The sequence below is a fragment of the Anabrus simplex genome, chromosome 10 (assembly GCF_040414725.1).
Source record: "Anabrus simplex isolate iqAnaSimp1 chromosome 10, ASM4041472v1, whole genome shotgun sequence".
Taxonomy (NCBI): Eukaryota; Metazoa; Arthropoda; class Insecta; order Orthoptera; family Tettigoniidae; genus Anabrus; species Anabrus simplex.
Window position 1 is genome coordinate 4,780,839 of NC_090274.1, and position 23,226 is coordinate 4,804,064.

The 23,226-nt window shown below is 38.0% G+C and overlaps 1 protein-coding gene across 1 annotated transcript in view; it reads right to left on the bottom strand.

The window, feature by feature from the left end:
• LOC136882330 (uncharacterized) overlaps positions 1-23,226 on the bottom strand; it is a 213,823-nt gene that overhangs the window by 117,976 nt on the left and 72,621 nt on the right. Inside the window, exon 9 of the mRNA XM_068229534.1 lies at positions 3,147-3,188. Coding sequence (XP_068085635.1) covers positions 3,147-3,188 — 42 coding nt within the window. The remainder of the gene's footprint in view (positions 1-3,146; positions 3,189-23,226) is intronic.

The following is a 23,226-nucleotide window of genomic DNA, read 5'->3' on the forward strand; positions in this document are numbered from 1 at the left end:
GCATATTTTCCACAGTGTAACAGAAATTCAGGGTGAATGCCATCAAACCCAGGGGCTTTGCCTGACTTCATACCTTGTAAGGCATTTGATATATCTTGTGGAGTGAATGGTTTGGAATAAGTACTCTCTTCTGGAATGGTTGCCCTCAATGTTTTCAGTTCACATTTTATCCATGTAGTATGATCCCGATCTTCTGGAGCTTGTGAATTGTTCACAATCTGTGCTGCAACCATATCCGGAGTTACTGGAGAACTAATTCGATCTATCCGACACCCCTCTCCTAGCTTTCTTAGAATGGACCATGCTTTTCGACTTGAGCGTTTGAAGTCAAGGTTTACAACTGTTTCTGTCCATTTCTGCCTGCGGGCAGCATCCAGACTGTGGATTAATTCATCTGCTATGCACGGGTCACCAGTTGTAAGGAACTCTTGGTAGAGAATATCACTGTTTTCATTCCAACCAGGGATATATTCCTTTCGGTAGCCTCTAGGTATAAACTTCTTTGCTGTGCTTTTTATAGCACCAATAAATCTCTCATAGTTGTCTTTTACAGGTGGAATCCATCCTAGGCACTTATCAAGGTGTTCAGCATAGCCAATCCAATTTGCTCTCTGAAAGTTCCAGCGTGGATGAGGAATTGAGGATACTATTGGAACTTTAATTCCAATTTCCACTACAACTGGTCGATGTTGGCTATGGGGAAAATCAGGGAGAACTCTTCGCATGGTTGGTAGAGGAACAGTATTGCAGTCGGTAGACACATAGCATAAATCAGGATTATACTCTCTCCTCCAAGCAGCTGATCTGAAAGTACGCCGATCTTTAGAGTCATAAAGAAGATGGAAATTGTGCTCCTCAGCCCACGAAGTCAAAGCATCTCCATTGGAATCAGTCACAGAATATCCCCATTGCTCATGGTGACTGTTAAAGTCACCTAGATAGACAGTTGGGTGAGAGTATGGTTGAATGACATGTGCTGGCCAGATGGTAGCAGGAGGTTTATAGATATTGATGACTGTAACATCTCCTATCTTGATTACAATGGAATGGACATCATCTCTTGTGCTTGTAGAGATCAGGGAAGCATTCTCTACTGTATTTCGTATGTATGTTGCACTTCCATAAGCATGATGGAATGTTGCACCTAGAAGTTCATAACCTGGTATTTTACCTCTGGTACGCAATTGGTCTTCGTTTGCTACGTGAGTTTCCTGCAAAGCAATCACATCAATATTGTTTTCCAGAGATAATCTTGATAAAAACTGACACTTTGATCTGCTTAGCCCTTCTATGTTGATCTGCATTATTTGAATACTTCGACCTAGTCTCCTATATTGTTGTTGTTGTTGGTCCTTATAAGGACCGTTTCCATGAAGTCTTGCCATTGTGATATGTTTTAAGCCAGGAGATCGCAAGGATTGTCTGGCTGCCAATGTTGTTGCTTTCTTAGCACCACCCAGGGGTCACGTGTAGGGCACTTTGAGGTTAAACCTACGGACGTGAAGCAACAGCGTACCTAGATATAAAGATGCAGCAACCTTATTTTGGGATATGACAACTTTACCTCGTGGGACAAACATCAGTCATATGGATCATATCCTAATGCATTGGAGAATGATTCCTCAGCCACTTCCTGGCTACTGCCAGCAAGCAGTCAGTTCTTTGTAACACTGATGATATCTTGAAGGAACATATTCAAATAATTCAAGCAAGTCCTTAAGCTCTGCTGGCTTTATTGGCCTTGTACTTTTGTTGCACCTCAATACACACACGTGATGGTCAACCTTTTGTTAATGTCAATACAATCATATTCCTCAACAATACCATTTGAATATTTTTAAAAATATTTAAATGGTCATCTTTTTAAATAGTATGCTTGAAACTTTACTAATTAGTACTATTTGCTTGTTTACAGATACCATTCTCTTGGTTACTTTTTCTAGCAAAGGTTAAGTGCTCACAAACTTATCACTTGTCATTTTTACTACTCAGCACTTCTTATAAGTTTTCTGTTATTACCAATGTAAAAATCAACATTATTTCCATCTCCATAAGACAAAGCCATTTTTGCTCTCATAAGTAAACAATCAGCATAGCCAACACAATCCAGAGAGCAAATGTTTTAGTCACACATTTCAGTGACAAATGAACTGAAATGAGAGTTTTTATTTAAATACTGGAGTGAATGGGAATTTTTAGTATATAAAACAACACCTCTCACCCACAGCCACTGGCATACACAGAAATAAAGTTTGCTAACCTACATTTACAGTAACGCCATCTTTACCATCCTTACGGCCTCCTGCGTAAAGGTCCGTTAGCCCGATTTTGCAATAACAAAATTAGTCTAAATAAAATGGCATAAAATTGAAAGCTCACAGAAGATAATTTGAACCTTCCGCAATAGATCACAAAACACAATCTATTTTTTTTAAGTTTGTTGGTTAGCCCATTTTTTTGCGAACACCCACTGAATTCCTCGATAATTATCAATTACCTTCCTGTCCCGCTTCTTACATATAGGTATTTTTATTTGTTGTATCATGATATAAGTTTTTGTAAACCTGTCACAGAAGTCTGCTACTTGCAATGAGCGACATGCCTAAATCATTTTCACATCCTTGTTGGTGTACAAATGCTTGCCAGTGAGGAAATTTTCCAGATGAAGAAAGAGATGGCGCAACGTCAGGGCTACAGGGGAGGGGAACGATCAAATTCCTGCCAGCCGAACGATTTAATGTGATCTTGCATTCGAGCAGCAGACCGAGGTCTTACGTCTTACTCTGGCAGATAGAAGGCCATGACGTTTATTCTGGATTGCGTAGCAAAGTTTTGTCGAGGTTGCACAATACACAGCTGCACCGATTGCTATCCCTGGCGGCAGAACACCACATCTGCCACAAAACACAGCTCCCATAATCTTGTGAAGGTATGAAGGATATAAACAGAACAGCGGATAGACAACGGAATGATAAGAGGATACCAGTGAAGGAACGCATTTATTTTCAGCTGAATAACAAACGTTTCCAAAAATGTTATATTTACTTAACATATTTTCTAACAGTCCAAAAAATTAAAAAATCTAATTAGTAAGTTTATCAAAGAAAGACATCTCAATTTACACACTATTCAAAGTTTTCTCATACCTCACTTGACCATGGCCCCTTGACGCATTCAGTCTGCATCGGCTGGAACAAAAACAGATAAATCCAATTAGCTTATTCTGCTGTATATAAAAGTTTCTTTTTCATTTCACGTATCTCTTCTGACGGAAATGAATAAATAAACACTAACGAGAATAAGCAAGTAGTAACAATAATCTTTCCTAAAAAAAAATACATATATATATATATATATATATATATATATAAAAGCCTAGGGCTACCACATTCTAATAGAAACATCTCAAAAGTTCTACTAATAACATTTCTATTTGGTGACACAATCTGTGTGTAGGCTATAATTACAACTCCGGGAAGATCTATGTCACTGGAGCGTGACGTAACGGAAAGCAACAGCAATGTCTCACTCCTAAGTGGGCCAGTGAGGAGAGAAGAACCACATCACGAATACTTCATTAATATAAATTACATTATAACATTTCAACAATTATTGGAAGTGTGAACAGAGGTTTTGACTCAAATGATGGTTGTACACTTCTCAAAAATATTAACCAATTCATGTAATAATAATAAAGCGTGCAATTTGATAGAATCTGATGATTTTTTCAAGAACTAAAAATGTAATTCTACTTTAAGCTATCATTTTCAGATATAAATCTGTTATTTTATATTTTCTTTTTCACATATTTCCTAAATTTACTTTATTCATAAATTAGTTTTGACAGAATGAAGAACCTAACAGTTTTAAATTGACTGAGGCGAAAGTGAGAAGAGATGCCTTTTGCTATTTTGCTTTACATCGCACCGACACAGATAGATCTTATGGCGACAATGGGACATGGAATGGACAGGAATGGAAAGGAAGCGGCCGTGGCCTTAATTAAGGTACAGCCCCAGCATTTGCCTGGTGTGAAAATGGGAAACCACGGAAAACAATTTTCAGGGCTGCCGACAGTGAGATTCGAACCCACCATCTCCCGGATGTTTCTCCTATAACAGAGTCTCAAGAGCTTCTCAACAATAGACAGGCGACAAAATAACGAGGCAGCATCAGTCTGCACATGGGCTGGTATTTCGTGCACCACTCTGTATGATATCTGATGTTTGTATAGTACTGTTCAGTTCAATAATGCTTCGAGTTTTATGCCCTCATATTATGGAATAGAATGTATACCCTATATATATATATATATATATATGTATATATATATATATATATATACAGTTTAGCGCAATTCTTTTTCTTCATATAGTTAAGACCAATAGTTGACCAAGTTACTTCCATTTCAGGCTACTTCTCGCCTTTGATTCACTCTGTATTATTTTCCTTTCTTCCGTGCGTAGTAGTTGAGCCCAGAATCTGATCTTTTCTTCAAATCTCTTTGTGTTCGTGATCCTAGACTTGTAGGTTCCTTGTTGCTTATTTCAGTGCAATTCGTACTTAATATACTTTTTATATTAATTTACATCTAAACTAATTCAGTATTTGGGACTGATAACATTAGTTGAAAGAAAATAATTTACTGTCTTTATATTTGTATATCAGTGAAGGCTGGTTTGATCTATAAGAGAAAGGGCAATGGTGTAGCAATGTTTAAACACCAGAAGGTTGCATGGCCCATTTATGTAGTAAAGAGCTGCAATATCCACAACGTATTCGGACTATGTTGAAGGCAAGCCAAGTTCTCTGTGGTAGATCAAATCCCTTTGGAGGGTGCTGGACACAATTACTGAGAACTCTTAGTGTTACAAGTAATCATGCTCACATTGGTCCTACTGACTATATAACTTGAGAAAAAATATATACAGAGTAGCTATATCACCCGGCACTGCTTTTAGGTATATCATTACCTGTTAATTGTGTGTGAAGCGAATTTTTGTAGATTTAATTATTGTGACGTTTACTGATTAAGACCTTTTTTTTGTGGTTTAGGAGTTATTGTTACATGTTTAATTTCAAGTTTTAGCTATAGATTATTTTGTATCTCATTAATTAAACTAATCTCAGTCAGTTTGGTCATTTTCTTCACCACCATTTCTCACCATACCTATGCAGCTGAACTGGTACTTAAACATCATCCAGTGACACAGTACATCTCAGCGACCACAAAAACTGCGGATTCCATGATATATTGGATGTTTTTTATAATCCCCCCTAGGATTGCTAGGGACGCCTTACCCTCCAGTGTCTTCTCGAGAGAGTAATTCGTATTTGTACTATTTTCAGTTGAGAGCTATGCTGGAACATACATTCATCCGTAATCTGTTATTTAGCATATTTTCTTTTTCGCCCTTTCTCACCCTCGTGCCGATGGGAGCTGAACTTAGACTTAAACGACACGTGGAATGTCGCTGTTCATCTCAGCAACACTATTCTTGATTATTTTTTATGCCACCCCCATCCGTACAATGCTTTTATCCTGACAGTGATAAGTGTAGCAAAATCTCTCCTTGGCCTTGCCTACTTCGAACACAGGCCTGCATTCCACTGTAAAATCTTTGAGCTGACATTGCCATGGTTACGACTCGTCATTTCTTCATCCGATTCCAGCAGCGGGGTAGTGTGATGCAAATATCTCCGTAACGGTTGTTTTAGGCCCTTAAAACACTGTTTTCGGAGCCCACAGGGCCTAACCAAATTTTGTTCTTTGCTTAAAATGGGCTTTGTCTCACCTTGTATGACAACATTCGCCTATGTTAATGTGCCAAAGGGCCTAAATTTATAGCATGGAGAGGGCTATTCAAATTTCTTGTAGATGGAGTTACCTGCAGGGTTCTAACATTTTCCTTTGTAAAGTAAAAGGTAAGTATACAAAATTTGGTTGAGATTGGTGGAACGGTATAGATTTGTATAAGGAACAGACAGACAGACACACACAGACATTCTGCTTTATTTTTATTATTATTAACTTTACTGGCCACAATGGACCACTTGAGTCTTCCATTTACACTTTTTTTTTCTTTGAAGGTTGTACTGTTTGATTCTTCTTATCTGCCCAGTACTTCTTTATTCGTTCTGATCATTTGAGTCCAACTGTTTTGAGATCCTCTTGAATTCCTTTGATCCAATGCCCTCCTGTCTTCTCTCCCAAATTTCTCATCACTAGTTGTAGTAAAATCCTGTTTCCACGTAATCGTAAGATGTGAAAGAAATGAGAGATTCTTTTCTTCTTCATTGTGCTCATAACTGGGTCAATCTCTCGATGAACAGTTTCATTGGGAAGGATTCTCCAGACCCCTTCAACCTGGTACTTTTTATTTATACAAGTTCTGATAATTCTTCTTAAGTTTTGAGGAGCTGATCAGTTCTGTCATTTTTAATTTGGAACAAGATTTTGCAAGCGTAAGTGGCTTCGAGCAAAGTTACAGTTTTGTAGTGTTGGATCTTAGTGTCTATTGAAAAGCATTTTTTTGTTATTTGATCAGGTTAGAAATTGTGCTTTTTTTCCATTTTTTTTCATTTTGTTGGTTCTATTAATCCAGGTTTTTTTCTCACTTAAGTTGTGCATAATGATATCTCCAAGGTATTTAAATTGGAGGACTATGTTAATTTTTTGATCATTTATAATGACTTCATTTATGTCAAGGGGTTTTAATGGCATGATCTCAATTTTCTCGAAGGATATTTGTAAACCCATTTTTAATGCAATTTTCTGGAGACTGGTGATCTGAGCACGGACTACTTCTATGTCAAGGGCTAAGAGCTAAATCATTTGCAAACCCTATGCAGCTTGTCCTTACTGAGGGTTTTGCTCCAATTTTGACTTTTTTTTTTTTTTTTTTTTAATAGCTGCTTTACGTTGCACCGACAATTTTGATTTTAGGTGGGTTTTATTTTTGCCAAATTTCCATGATGTACAGCCACATTGAAAAGCTGTGGGGATAATCCATCACCTTGTCTGAGGTCTGTATTTATTGTAAGAGCATTTGACATTTCTCCCCTGAACTTTACTTTTGAAATTGTGTTGGTTAAAGTTAGTTCAATAATTTCTGTTAATTTAGGATGAAAGGCCATATGATCTGAGGATTTTTAAAAGAATGGGTCTGTGTATACTATCATAAGCCTTATTGAAATCTATGAATAAAATAAAACAGCTGTTTATTTCTGTATTTGTGATATTCCATTATTAGTTTCAGACTGAGAATTTGATCTGGGCAACTTCTGTATGAGCAAAATCCTCCTTGGTATTTTCCAAGTTGTGGTTCCAGAATGTTTTTTATCCTATTGTAAATTATGTACACTTGCATGAGTTTGACGGTTAGTGTTATGTTGGGTTTTCGCAAATGGCATGCTGGAATCCATGTACTGCAAGTCTTGTAAGCACGTGCCTTGTCTCAAAATTTGCTGCTGTCCATGTACGATCGATCACGGCCCCAGTTTCATAGAATTCCGTGGGTACTACTTCTCTTTTCGTTATTAGCGTTCTAGTAGGTTCTCCGATGCCGTTGTGTTGGGTAGGCGGTACATTGTCCTTAGATCCTCTATGAGGAAAGTTTCCCGCGCGAGAAGGTAGACTTGTTATAATTCTCATATTCTGGTCCGTATTGAAATGTACAATGAAGTCAAACAAATAAATAAATAAATAAATAAATAAATAAATAAATAAATAAATACATAAATAAATAAATAAATAAATAAATAAATAAATAAATAAATAAATAAATAAATAAATAAATAAATAAATAAATAAAGTTTAATTATTTCACCTATTTAATACATAAAAGAGATGTTAATAAAGAATTAAATCTGTAAATGAAATTATAGGGAGATGTTTCGCCCTTTAATTAAGGGCATCCTCAACCTAATTCTTTATTAACATCTCTTTTAATGTACTGAATAGGTGGAATAATTAAACTTTATTTATTTACTTGACTTCAAGGTGATTCTTGTCGATTTTGGTATTTGCCCTCCTGATCTGAACACCATCATTTCCGTCTTCTCAGTGTTAATTACGAACTTGTGTTCAATGCACCATTTTCCCACACCGTCTATAGTGTTCTGCAGTTTCTTTAAGCTTTCTGAGCTGATCACAATATCATCCGCATAGGCGTATGCTGCTACATCTTCATTTTCCATAATGTCCTTTGCTGCCAGGATGAACAGCAGAGGGCTTAGTGGCTCCCCTTCAAGTACACATTTGTTTGAATTATTGGTTCTGAAAGATCTAGGCTGTCCGAGATCCTTATCTTGTTCGATTCATTCATGGAGTTTATAATTCTTGTCCAGACACTGTCTCTTCCTAGTTTCCTAGAGCTTCCTTTGTACTAATGATCGGTCCAGGAGATTCAAAGGCTTTTGTGAAGTCTATAAAGATTGTATAGTACTTTTCCTTCCTTTCCTTTCGATGTGAACGATATCACTTAGAACTGTGCAACAAGAGGACTAGATCAATCAGAGACTGTGCTACCAATGGTTCAAGTGTTAAATTGTTTTAACACCTTTCACTAATGTATGGCTATTTAACTGCAATAAATGTTTAATTAATTAATTGTAAATTATGTGGGAGAAAATTTTGTAAGAACAGTCCAAAAGGGTTATTCCTCTGTAATTGTCTGGATTAGTTTTCTCTCCTTTTTTGAATAATGGATGGATTACGCCTGAGGTCCAATGTTGTGGGATTTTCTCTGTGATCCACATTTTTACTAGATGCTGATGTAGATTTATAATAATAATATATTTATTGCAGCCAAATAGCCATACAGAAAGAGAGAAAAATAATACATTTTATATACACTGTACTCACGCGCTTGCTCCTTGGACTGCATATTCTTTAATAATTTTTGTTCTTTTGATGCAGAGTTCTACGTGGTAACGTTCACACATGTATCCACATAGTTTGCACTTACATGTCTCTGTCGGTTCATGGTATGAGGTGTTGGTACAAATTAGATGGTGGAAACCATGTACTGCCAGTCTTGTGAATACGTGCCTCATCTCGAAGTCGGATGTTGTCCATGTCTGGTCTATCATGGCCCCAGTTCCAAAGAATTCTGAAGGAATGTCTTCTCTTTTTTTGCTGAGTGTTGCTAGGAGATTTTCTGATGCTCTGGTGTTGGGTAGAGTCAGATGTGTTCTGAAGTCTTCAATGAGGAAGGATTCTCGCGCTAGGAGGTAGACGAGTCTTGATCTTGTAGTCTAGGATAAACCGATCGCTCTTTTTATGTATAGAGCTTTTACTCTTTCTAGAGAGGATAGGTTGTTTTCTGTGAGGTACAGCCATATGATTTCTATCCCATATGCTATTATAGGCATGATTTTTGATCTAAATTGTGCCATTGCCGTCTCTAGACTGAGTGATCTTATGTAGTTGATTTTGTGCATCGCCCGTACCGCCTGTATTGCTTTCTCTGTTACACGTTTTGTAAAGCATTTGGCACTTGTTTGCAGAGTAATGCCAAGGTACTTGAAGTCGTTTACTAAGACTACTTTCTGCCTCTTTATGAAAATTTCTGCCATTGCTGGGATCTTTCCTCCTTGCCTAAATACCATCATTTTTGTTTTTGATGTATTAATTTCAAACTTATGTTCGTAGCACCATTCCTCCATATCTTTTATCACTTTTTGTAGTTTCGTGATGTCTCTTGATGTAGATTTATGATTGCTGGTTTCCCTGAGTTTTTCAGATGTCTGCAAAGACTAGGTCTTCACAACATGTCTTCTAATTTTTTAGTTCCTTAATTGCCATGATCGTTAAGGCGCTGAAGTCTAAAACGGTCTAACACCGAGGTTAGCCGGTTCGAGTCCCGTTGGTCGAAAAAATTTTCACCATCTGAATGTTGGCCGGCAGGGTAGGGGAGGTGGTGGTATACAATTTCTAATCACTAGATTGCGTGCCAAAAGCCTGGATTCAATTCCAAACCTCTCCGCAGTGCTCATATGGAGTGAGGGCATATGACGCTGTTGATTGTGATTCGTCCGTCGGATGGGGACGTTAAGCCTTGAGCAGACCCCTTGGTGCTATTCGACAGGAGTAGGCTATGTGCCGGCACCGGGTTTCACCCTCTCCCTACTATCATATATCACGTCATTCATTTCATCTCCCATTAACTCCTCTGATGAGGTTGACGTCAGGAAGGGCATCCGGTCATAAAAAACCGCCACGACAAATTCATCTCACCTCATACCCGACCCCGTAGGGAAACGGGACAAGGGTTGGACAAACAAACAACAATTGCGGATTCTACCTCACTGATAGTTGGACGATATATTAGATCTGGGGTGATTAAAATGGGTATGTCAGTATTTACTTCCAATGTTTCCAGTGGGTCATTGCAATTTAAAAGTTTGTTGAATGTCTCTGCGAGGATCTCTGCATTTTCTTGATTACTATGGGCTAACCTTCCTGATTTATCTCTCAGCATTAATATTGGGGGCTCATATTTTTTAAAGTATTTGCCAAAGGTTTTATAATAATATTGCGATTGTTTTTTTGTTAAAACTCTCTCTCTTTTGTAAGGTATTTTTAAGAAGTTTGCATTTGGTTTGTCTGATGATTTTATGGGTTGTCTTCCTTTGTTTTATTAGTTCTAACTTTGATTTGTCTGACTTTTGGGCTTGAAGAATTATCCAAGCTTGGTGCCTTCTCTCAAGTGCCTGGTTATATTCTTCATTCCATGATTCATGTTTTTTCCTAGGATTTGTTGGGGCTAACTCTTCTGCTATCGATTTTAGTTTGGTGGTCAGTTCTCTTAATGCATTAGTGTTGACAGATCCTTCTCCTGTTTTCCTACAGTACTCCCTATTATTCATCAAGGTGGTGGGGTCAAATTTTTTCTAATTTTATTTGGAGGTGTTTTCTTAACCCTTGGAGTTAATTTTATTGATGTTAACAATAGTGATCTGACCCTGAGTCTCCCCCCCCCCCCAGGATTTTAACAATGTAGATTTCACAATGGTGAAATTTTTCCATGCAAACGTGGTCCAGTTGCCATTCACCTTTTCGGAAATCAGGATGTTTCCAAGTTTTTAATTTCTGACGTTTCCTTTTAAAGTATATTAATTTTGAGAGAAGATTGTGGTTTCTAAATAATTCAACCAATCTTTGACCGTTTTTATTCGTTCTCTTATGTGCTGGCCATTTTCCACTGATACCTCGGTACCTTCTTTCTTGCCCCAGTTATGCGTTGAAATTGCCAAAGAGAATTTAACATGCGATGGAGGTATGTTGATTAAAGTTTGATCCAGGAGATCCCAGAATTTTTGGGCTTCGTCTTTATCCTTTAGGGTGTTATTTTTCAGATTAGTGGGAGCGTGTACATTGATAATTGTGTAGATTTTATTTGCAGACTTCAGAGTTAGTGCTGCAAGTCTGGGGGAATGAGATTTAAATTCTATGAATGAATCTATGATTTTGAGATTTATTAGAAATCCATTACCAAACTGCGGACAGATTTTCATCACTCTTTTTCCAGGGATTCCTTTATACAGTCGGTACCCTTGTGATTCTATTGGGTCTTGATCACTATTCCTTATTTCTTGAAGGGCCATGATTAGAATTTTATGTCTGTCCCTGAAATTGGTAACAATCTTTATTTTTCTGCTTTATACTGTAGCGTATGTATGTATTATGTATGTATGTATGTATGTATGTATGTATGTATGTATGTATGTATGTTGGGTATTCAGCCTGAAGGCTGGTTTGATCTTCCACAGCTCCACCAACAGCTGACATAGATAACCTAGGTATTACTGAAGAGACATACTAGAGAAATGAGAAGTGAGGTAGTTTCCGTTGCTTTCCTCACTGGACCAGAAGTTGCTATTACATAACAGTCTGCCAAGCCCACTGAAATGCATGCACCAACCGATCCTATGAGCGATATTTTCACACCATTCATAATAGGGACTGGCTGCTTAATGAATTATATTACTAGCATCGCTCATACCTCGGTCACTTTCATATTGACAAAGCCAAGTATACGACTGAGACCACACCAGAAGACATCATGCACTGTAAACACCAAGTCTCACCAGCAAAGGCGATTATACTGTATATAAAGATAATAATAAAAATGGCAATTATGCATTTATACGAACGTATATCAAGAGTATGTGCATATTCTGCATATATGTATTCATATGCACTATAACACTTAAGCCATTCGATTTCAAATGGTATAAATCGCCTTTATTTCTTACTAGCAAGATACCCGTACTTCGCTATGGTTTTAAACTGAAAGTTATTATTCGAAGTTTTACATTTTGGAGAGTCCACTGTTAGCTGAGATTGTAAAAAACATCCTCAGTTCGTACGTCAAGCGGTTTTGGGGGAATGATTATTTATTCTGATCCAACACTCATTTGAACCCCATACAGAAGAATTTGAATGTTTTAAACCCTATCTTATTTAACATCTAGAATGTAAAAGCGACCAACCCATGAAATTTTGATTTTGTAAGTTGAACAGTAGTGGAGAAATGAGTACATTTTAAGGGGTGAATGTTTTTTTAATATTTATTAACATCTAGGGTATAGAAGACCACCCTTCATGAAAAAATAAGTTTGAGCCTGAAACAGTTCCAGAAGAATGGATAATGTGTTTTTGAGTCACCCACCATCTAAACCCCTTAGGGGAGAAATATTTTGAAGTATACGATATTTTACACCTAGAACATGAAAGAAGACCCTTCTCGTAAAATTACAACTTTGTACGTCAAACGGTTTTGGAGGGATGATTCATTTCAGGGTTTAAAATACATACCATTATTTGGAATTTTGTCTTCGTACGTTAAACCGTTTTGGAGAAAGGAATTAATACCTTTGTTTTCGGATGTTAACCCCCACTGAACTCTCTGATGGGTTAAATTTGTTCAAATCTTCTGTTATTTAACACCTAGGATATCACTTGAAATTTTAACTTCGTAATTCAAACGGTTTCATATAAATGCATATATATATTTATTTTTTTTGCTAGGGGCTTTACGTCGCACCGACACAGAAAGGTCTTATGGCGACAATGGGATAGGAAAGGCCTAGGAGTTGGAAGGAAGCGGGCGTGGCCTTAATTAAGGTACAGCCCCAGCATTTGCATATTTTTGTCATCATTCCTCACTCCCCGGTCAAAACCCCTTAGAGGTGTATTGTTTTCACTTCTTATCTGTATCCTCATGAAAAGAATTCAACGCCTTTTACACCCCCTTAAGTTATTCTCACTCCCCCGCAAATACATGTTCGTTTATTTTTAAAGGAGTTTCCAAATAGCAATTTTCTCATCTGTAACATCCTTTGCTTTTGAGATATAAGTATCCACATAAAAATAATTTAGCACTTTCTTCACTTCTTTCTACCCACTCCACCCCCTTAAGCGAATTTTCGAAAACAAAAAATACATTTTTCTTTATTTTTAAAGAAGATTCCAAATACCAATTTTCACATCTGTAACATCTTCAGTTTTTGAGATACCAGTATCCTAATAAAAATAATTTGACTACTTTTTCAGTCCTTCTCCCGCCGAAGTGTTTTTTCTGAAAAAACTGTTACTTTATTTTTAAAAGGGATTAAAAATCCCAATTTTCACGCCTACAATAAGCTAATCTTGATTTACTAGTTTCACTTCCATATTGATAGTTTACGTATGTATAGACAAGAAAGGTTCCATCCTATCAATACAGTTTTTATTGTAAGAGTTAGCTTACAGGACCAGTTTCGACTTTAAATAGTCATTATCAGCTGAACATGAGTACCTTTACATATGTGTCAAGCATTAATTGGTGTTGCCCTTTCTAAAGGGAGTTGCCGTAGGAAAGCATCATACCTGAGTGTCCAAATTGGGCATATTGAGTGTAAAATGATTATATATATAATTTTGGCATTCAGGTACTTGGGTATAAAGCTTTCTCCTTCAGGACTAGAATTTGTCTATGAAACCTAACTTAAGCTTAAATCTAAGTTACAAATACATTAAACACATTAAAATACACAGTGCATGTTAAAATCCTTTAAAATAATTAGTATAAAACATTTCATGGAAATGAATGTGTGTGTCTTGCATGTATCTTCATTCTTGTTTTGACTCCAATGTTGTAAATAATTCAGTGCTTGCGTTCGTAGGCAATGCTGTAGTTCTCGTAAGAGGTCTTATTATTTACTTCAATAATGTCTTCACTTGTATGTGTGGTGAAAAGCTTCTATTGTTAACAAAATCCAATTGTATAGACAGAGGTAAGTATGTGCAGCTGTTAGTGGAATGTTATTCTTTAAATCTCTGAAGCAGATGTGGTCTTGGTCATACGTAAGTATTTCTGATGCAGAGTTGTAGTGGTGGCCCCTTCATCTATAACTGTGTGCTGATATATATTATCTGTGGAAGACGAAAATAAAGTGTGAATAGCGAGTTATAAGCTGAAGGAATGCCTGTGTATGTTAATGTGAATGTGTACTTACTATTGCTGTCGTGGCTGGGTTGCGTTTGATCTGAGAGCTTGGCGTGTACTACTTTGCGTTCTCCTTAGGTTTGTGTCTGCTGTTGCGCTGGACATGTCGCTCGACGGTACTATGCCGCGTGTTATGTTCTGTTTGTTGATTATTTTGAGGTAGTCATTTTTTAAGGCGGGGATGGCTTTATTGAAAATGTTAGTTTTTTCTGTAATTTCATTTATGCTGTAACTGGGATTGGCGTATTGATCTAACGATATGTAAAACTCTTCTGTTATGTTGAACAAGGGGCCCTTAGGATTTATATTTAATATTTTCATGTCATTTGTAATGTTCGTAAAGCTGTGTTTATATTCTTCGATGTGCTGGCCTATATTGCGGAAAAATGATTATGTTTTACAGCATTTAAGTGTTCATTATATCGGATTGTGAAGTTTCTACCGGTACGTCCAATATAGCTGGTCTCACAATAAGTTACACCTGATGTGGTATACTCCTGATTGATTGTACTTGTTGTTACTGTTAATTATCTTGGTATTGTGTAAGATGTTAGTGCTATTGTGCGTGGTTTTGAATGCTATTTTTAAGTTATGTTTTTTGAAGGTAGATGAAAATGAGCCTGGCAGAAGTAAGTTGAAGCAATGGAAGGACTCATCTCAGTGGCCCGTATTCGCTGATCCACGCTCCCAAGTTGAGAGCCCTGGGACCCCTTTTAGTCGCCTCTTATGACAGGCAGGGGATACCGTGGCTGTTATTCTACCGCCCCCACCAACAGGAGGTAGTGGTGGTGGTGGTAGTAGTAGTAGTAGTAGTAGTAGTAGTAGTATTTATTCATTCATTATGTTGTTTACATATTTCAGGACTTTGTAGTAAACAAAGATTTCGCTAGTCCATCTCAACAGATTTTTAAGAGCACATGAAATAAAAAAGTAAAAGGAACAAGGAGGGTTATAGTGTCCAAAAGGCGGCGAATAGTTTACGCTTTAACTCAATCACTTTCCGCACAGAAACTTTCTTCTCTCACATTATTTTCACTTCTTTTATCCATTTTCGTCTGTATCAAAGACACAACAATGAAAATATCAAGTGAACCTCTCGAACATATGGGTTAATAGTCGGTTGTACTGTAGTCAAGCATTAGCCTACCGCTAAGAACAAACCTAAACCAAGAACATATGCAATAGACCGATTCTAACCTCCATTTGTATCAGCTGACTAATGAACTAATATTATTAGTGAAGATATTTTATTAGTCATGTGTAAATCTTTATGAAACAGAATCTGGTTAACTAATAATTATTTTTATGAGTTCTAATATTATTAGGTAACATTATTAGTTAGTTTTATGAAACAGGGCCCTGTAGTTTTGGCTATTCGATGATGAATCAGTCAGTCAGGAGATGTTATTTTATATATGAGGGGTTGCCGGCAAGAACCCCACTAGTCAAAAAAAAATGGAAAAACGAGTTATAGGCACCATCTTGTAGTGTTCAGCATTACGTACGTGATTACACAACCGATTCTATCAAAAACACCTCAAGTCGTACTGTATTAGCCTCTAAACATACGGCGATTCGGCAAAAACCCTACAAGTCAGCAGTGCTTCAGGTAGGTGCCGCGAGAGTGCTCTGCTCAACTCCCGATAAACCACTGATAAGCTACACTTTTGTTTACAACTGCCCGCGTTCCTCTAGGTTGTACTCCTATACTCCAAGGTTTTACGTTGATATGGACACAAATGGTCCAATGAGGTTATCTCAATGCTGCTACATTTCATAAATAGCATCCCACACTCCGAGTTAACAGATGAGCTGGTTTTAAGAAGGGACAGCTGTCCTGGGCAAAACAAAAATAAAACAATGGTTTACTTCCTCTTCTGTGTAGTGCACATTCTCAAACTTTTTAAAAGGGTTACATACTTTTTTGCAGTTCATGGTCATAGCTCTCTACCACGCGACCACGACTTTTCACTTATTTCTGTTCAACGCAGGAAGACTACCATCTGCCGAACTTCCTGAAGACTGGAGTGAAAGGACTCTGAAGGCCTGAACGCGTCCATCTCCATTTGGTTTGGAGATATTCACCCACCATGATTTCAAGGATTTAAAAATACTGACAGTTTGTTTTGTAAAAAAAAAACAAAGCCAGCATTCAGGCTTCAGGGTGTTCGATCTATGCGGTGTGACTTCATACATAAAGCTGTATAATTGCGACAAACGTACCGTGGTCCTTGGAGCCGTCACATCATCACAGATCCGAAGTTCAAAACTCCTGACACAATGAACTTACCAGGAGCTTTCCCATCCCCTCCTAGAGTGAAACCTGCAAAGGCTAAGGACATATTAAAACTTGCCGAATACCTCGCAAATCCTGCAAGCAAAGAGTACTACTCAAGCCTCTTTGATGCAGCTGCATCAGTAGATGTACCTACAACCAGTTGTGACTATGAAACAGACAATGATGACAATAGTGATGGATGTGAAGATTAATGTTTTGAGTTGTCATTGTATGCTGTATATCACATTTTCCTCCTCTTTATTTAAATCGGCATTGGGTACCTACCTCCCTCGCTCAGTGGAGTGGGGATAATACGAGGGGACCCGTCGCGGCTTCGGCCCAGCGGGCAGGTTTTAAATGAACGCAACACCCATGCTCGAAACACTTCTTAGCTCTGTGACGAGAAACCCACGAAAATGATTGCTTCTCCTCCACTCACCGTGGAGAGAACGATTGTAAAATGAACGCAGCAAATTGCGCGTCGACATGTGAACTGCAGGATACATGAACATCGACAAATAATCATTTATATTTATATGGTATATAAGTATAATATTATTATTAGGCATTATCTTAGTGGTGTATTGAATTCTGCAAAAAACCCACTAGTGCAATACATTTTCCTTCTTCACGCCCAGAGAATATAATTTGGTATCACTCAATGCGTTCTGATAACATCCCTGATACCTACTGAGTATTTAGACAAAACAAAAAAACATTAGCTATTTATGGGACGAAGATATGCGTTTTTTCTTGTTTTCCCATAATTGTGATTTTCTGACTAGTGGTGTTCTTGGCGGCAACCCCTCACAAATAGATTAACCACCTAATCAATACAAAATATAATCTAAAAAGATTATTTATCTAACAAAAGTGGACATGTTTCAGTTCTTGGAGCTGCCATCAGCACACAAACACTTAAATAACATTAAAAGCACATAAAACACATTTGAAAGGAAATCATGAATGTAGTAATGAAATGGCATATGGCTTTTAGTGCTGGGAGTGTCCGAGGACAAGTTTGGGTCGCCAGGTGCAGGTCTTATGATTTGACGCCCGTAGGCGATCTGCGCGTCGTGATGAGGATGAAATGATGAAGATGACTCATACACCCAGCCCCCCGTGCCAGCAAAATTAACCAATTATGGTTAAAATTCCTGACCCTGTTGGGACTCGAACCCGGGACCCCTGTGATCAAAGGCCAGCGCGCTAACCATTTAGCTATGGAGCCAGACATGAATGTATTTTTTTTTTTTTTGCTAGGGGCTTTACGTTGCACCGACACAGATAGGTCTTATGGCGACGACGGGAGAGGAAAGGCCTAGGAGTTGGAAGGAAGCGGCCATGGCCTTAATTAAGGTACAGCCCCAGCATTTGCCTGGTGTGAAAATGGGAAACCACGGAAAACCATCTTCAGGGCTGCCGATAGTGGGATTCGAACCTACTATCTCCTGGATGCAAGCTCATAGCCGCGCGCCTCTACGCGCACGGCCAACTCGCCCGGTGACATGAATGTAGTAATGACATATCTTAATGATAGAGACAGTTCAAAACATCAAGATATATATGCCATTAGTACATTCACGATTTCCTTTCAAATGGGGTCTATTGGCTATTAACGTTATTTAAGTGTTTGTGTGCTGATGATGGTTCCAAGAACCGAAACATGTCCACTTTTGTTAAATAAATAATCTTTTTTAGACTACAGTGTGTACTGATTAGGTGATTAATCTATCTTTTTTTCTTTTTTTTTGACATTCTAAACGCCACTCAGTTGCCGCGCTGAAATCTGGCATCACGATCATACCCACGGAAGCCACTATCACCACAGGCGCACGACTTCTCATTTCAAAAATACTATGTACAGTGGTTAGAATTCAAACTACAGCCGCTACTCAGCTAACACATGACTCAAACTTTCTCCATTAAGTCTTTGAAGTGGTTCATAAATACAGTATATTAATATTCCTGAATTATTTATTCAATAAATGTAAATATTAATCTTATCAGAATCATTTTCACTATCAATTTCACTAAAGTCACTACCCTCATCAAGAGCTTGTAAAATATCAGATTCAATTAGCAATGTTTCTGATTTTGATGCTGCTTACTACAGTCACTTGACAACTACTAGATACAAGATTTGAAACTCCAACAGATATCATCAAAACTGATAAGTGTGAACTAGAGACATTCAAGTTGATGTAGTAGGAATGTTTCACCAACAGATGGCTTAACAGTCAGAAACACACACATTTACTGAGGATCTCAAAAAGCGACTCTGGCACCACAGGAAGGCCACTTTTAGCGATCCTTGGCACTTCTTGGGTTAAGACAGTCGTCGGCATAGGCCAGACTGCTTACTACAGATGACCAATGTATTATAGAGTAAGTACCAAGCGAGTTGGTTTTCCAGTTTGGGTCACGTAGTTGTGAGCTTGCATTTGGGAGATAGTGGGTTTGAACCGACCGTCAGCAGCCCTGAACATATATTTTTTGTTTCCCCATTATTTAACCTTAATTAAAGCCATGTCAGTTCCTCCCCAGTCCTAGCCCTTTCCTATCCCATTGTCACCATAACACCGCTGTGTTGGGAGACGTAAATCAAATTGCAAAAAAACATTCTACTATTTACAAAAGTTCTTGGAGAGTGGTGGTGGCAATCTTTGTTTTAAGAGGAAGTACAACTAGGTTATCATCCTTGCTGAATAAAATAAATGAAAGGTGGGGATCTCTTCTTTCTTTAGGTGGTAAGAGTGCGCAGATCGTACATGACCTATCCTCAGCGCACACAAAATTACAGCCTCTCTCCATGAAGGCCACAAAGAGGACTGTCACATGGCAGTTGTCTTCTTAATTGCTCTTAGCTTGTCGTGAGTGCAAATAGCCAGCCACTCCGACTCCCAGGATGCCATGATAATTTGACGTAGCTGAGAACAAATATCCCTGCAGGTACATACATAGGTCTAGGAGGTATAACTACCACTTCTTGGAGATAATAGTTAACAACACTTTCTTAACAACAACAATGGAATTAGCCTAATGATAGTCTTCCTTGACAGCTTGTTTTTTACTTTCCTTGATACATACAAAAATATGAGGAAAAACCTTTTACTGGAGAAAAAAAACTGTCCATGCAAGAAAATACTATTTGCATTTGATGACCTCGTGATTTATTAATGGTCATACAAACGAATAACAAACAGAGATGGGCAAATTTGAAACTAAATGAAGCATTTTTGAAAAAGTTTAGAGATAGTTCGATGGCAGACCTGCACAAATATGCATTTCTTGCAGCAAAAAAATAGAGACATTTTTTAAACAGTTAATATTTAAAAAGTGAAAGTACAATCCATCGCTGCTCTGGAAAATTCTCTTTCTTTTGACACCTCATTTGTTAAGATTGGTTGGTTGTCAGAACCACTATGATCCCGGTATATATATATATATTTGGTAGGTCCCTAACCTTGGCCGCACAACTCACCAGTGTGATGTAAAATCATTAACAATCTCCTTCAAGTAATACAAGGGAAGATTTATATGATTTACCTTTGGAAAAAATTTTAATTTATGTTCAATTCGTGGAGTAAGTGGGAACCAAATTCACACGCTAAATTATACTCACATCACTATTTTCATGCCAGCTCTGCTTTATGGGTGGAGCCAGATAGGACTCGCAGTATCTCATTACATACAAGGTGGTCTGATAAGGCTCTCTTCTTTTTTTCTTACCGTGCAGACACTATGTGCCGCGGCCTCTCAAACGGAGTGTGGCCCCTTGTTCTCATGATGGAGATTGGCCTGAATGTGCAAAAATACGTTGCAGCTACCAAATGACTTTTTTCTTCTTCTTGCCGTAATCCCCGAGATTAAAGAAGGAATGAGAAAGAGTAAGGTTATAGTTTGATGCCATGAAACTTTCAAACTTCGCTGGCCTCTTTAGCCTTTTATCTCTTCTACACTGGTTGGCAACGAAATCTCTGTCTCTTCATTGGTGGGAATGACGTCTTAATCTTCAATATCTTGGTCATTGCCCGTGATCCTTAACAGAAGCAATGTATAATAGATCTTGGACCATTACTTTAGGTGGTTGTTGTTGTTTTTTGAGTCATCAGTCCATATACAGGTTTGATGCAGCTGTCCATGCCACCCTATCCTGTGCTAACCTCTTCATTTCTACGTAACTGTTGTATCCTACATCTGCTCTAATCTGCTTGTCATATTCATACCTTGGCCTACCCCTACTGTTATTACCCCCTACACTTCCCTCAAAAACCAACTGCACAAGTCCTGGGTGTCTTAAGATGTGTCCTATCATTCTACCTTTTCTTCTCGTCAAATTTAGCCACAACAACCTCCTCTCACCAATCCGATTCAGTATCTGCTCATTTGTGATTCGATCTATCCATCTCACCTTCAGCATTCTTCTGTAACACCAAATTTCAAAAGCTTTTACTCTCTTCTTTTCTGAGCGAGTTATCATCTATGTTTCACTTCCATTCAATGCCACGCTCCAGACTAAAGTCTTAAAAAACATCTAATTCCTATCTCAATGTTTGAAGTGAGCAAATTTATTTTCTTAAGAAAGCCCTTCCTTGCTTGTGCTAGTCTGCATTTTATGTCCTCCTTACTTCTGCCATTGTTATTTTACTACCCAAGAAACAATATTCATCCATTTCCTTTATGATTTCATTTCCTAATCTAATATATCCTGCATCACCTGACTTCGTAAGACTGCACTCCATTACTTTTCTTTTGGACTTATTTACATCTTATACTCCTCACCCAAGACTCCGTCTATACCCTTCAGCAACTTCTCCAGATCTTCTGCAGTCTCAGATAAAATAACAATATCATCGGCAAATCTCAGGGTTTTGATTTCCTCTCCTTGGATTGTGATTCCCTTGCCTGTTCTATATGAACATTTAGGTTATAGGTTCTAGGGGAGGGTGGATTGGTCCCTGGCAGATGTAATGAACAAATCTCTCCTCCATTCTAGGTAAGAATAGCAGCACTGAAACTAACGTATGTTATAATCCTTGTGGGATGGACTTAATATTTCTACCTAAATGAAGAAGGGTAGGTTATCTTGGAGACAAACAGAATTAGTTACAGAACATAAGAGAAACTGAGAAAGACAAAGGATACTGCATAATGATTGACTTGCATCTAACATCTTAGAACATGAAGAGGTGCAGTGAGTATGATATAAATATTAGCATTTCAAAGACTGAAGTGATTTCTGTAGGGAAGAAACCTAAGAGGATTGATGCCAGGTATGAAATAAGATCATTTCAAGCACTTAGAATTGGTATTCCCCACAATGGTTAGTTTTGTATGCAACTAACTTTGTGGTTCAGGCAGATGCGTGTAGCAGAGTTGGCTGAAATTTGTGGACAGAAGGACACAGGAGGAGCAAGGGTTAGAGCTCCAGTTGTCTAAGCAAGGCTTCACCTTCAAATGCAGTCAAGCTGTTGTGTCAGGATTACAAAGTTAGCTTTATAGAACTGTAAGTGAAATTGAATCAAGGCGCAGCTCGGAGTTGTGACTAAAGGTTTCCTGTAAGAAAGAATTCTCAGATGGAATTATCTTGGTTTGTTTTCACATCAACTTCAATGTATGAGAGTGAAAACTGGGCAGCTTGAAGGTATCTTATCCATAGTTGGAAGCAACAGATGTGAAGGTACCACGAATGACTGCTGGCACACACAAGCAGGAACAATGACAGCGAGTAAATGAAGGCTAAGTTGGAAATTTACTGTATGGGTGAAGCAGTGCATACAAACTGCCTTCAGTGGTGGGGTCATATGAGGTCACCTAGAATATGGAATAAGAGAAGCAGAGGGAGACCAAATCTGATGATTTGACCGAGTTGTGGAAATGAACGTCACAGAGCTACATGCAAACAGAGGATTGTGGAGATGCTTGCTTAATTCAGAGGGACTTGAAGATGGAATGCTAAAAGATATGACAGCATATAATAAAGACTAAACTAGTTTAGCCATAAATACAATCACAAACTATTTCGTGAATAAATGAAATATGATTTGAGAATTTTTATTTTCCCTTCAATATGTTATATAAGCTATTTATTTGTTTGCTTGGGTGAAGACAAAAGAGGAATTCCTCAAGACGAATTCCAGATTTCAGGTTCATAAGTATTTCAACAGAAATAAACATAAATGTTTATAGATTTCTAAATGTTTGAGTGTGATTTGACAGAATCTGTTGATGATCTCTCAAGAACAAAACATGTTATTTGCTTTACGTCCTATTATCTGCTTTTACGGTTTTCGGAGGTGTCGGAATTTAATCCCGCAGGACTTGTTTTACATGCCAGTAAATGTACCGACACAAGGCTGACTTATTTGAGCACTTTCAAATCCCACCGGACTGAGCCAGGATCGAACCTGCCAAGTTGGGGCTCAGGAGGCCAGCGCCTCAGCCCGGCAA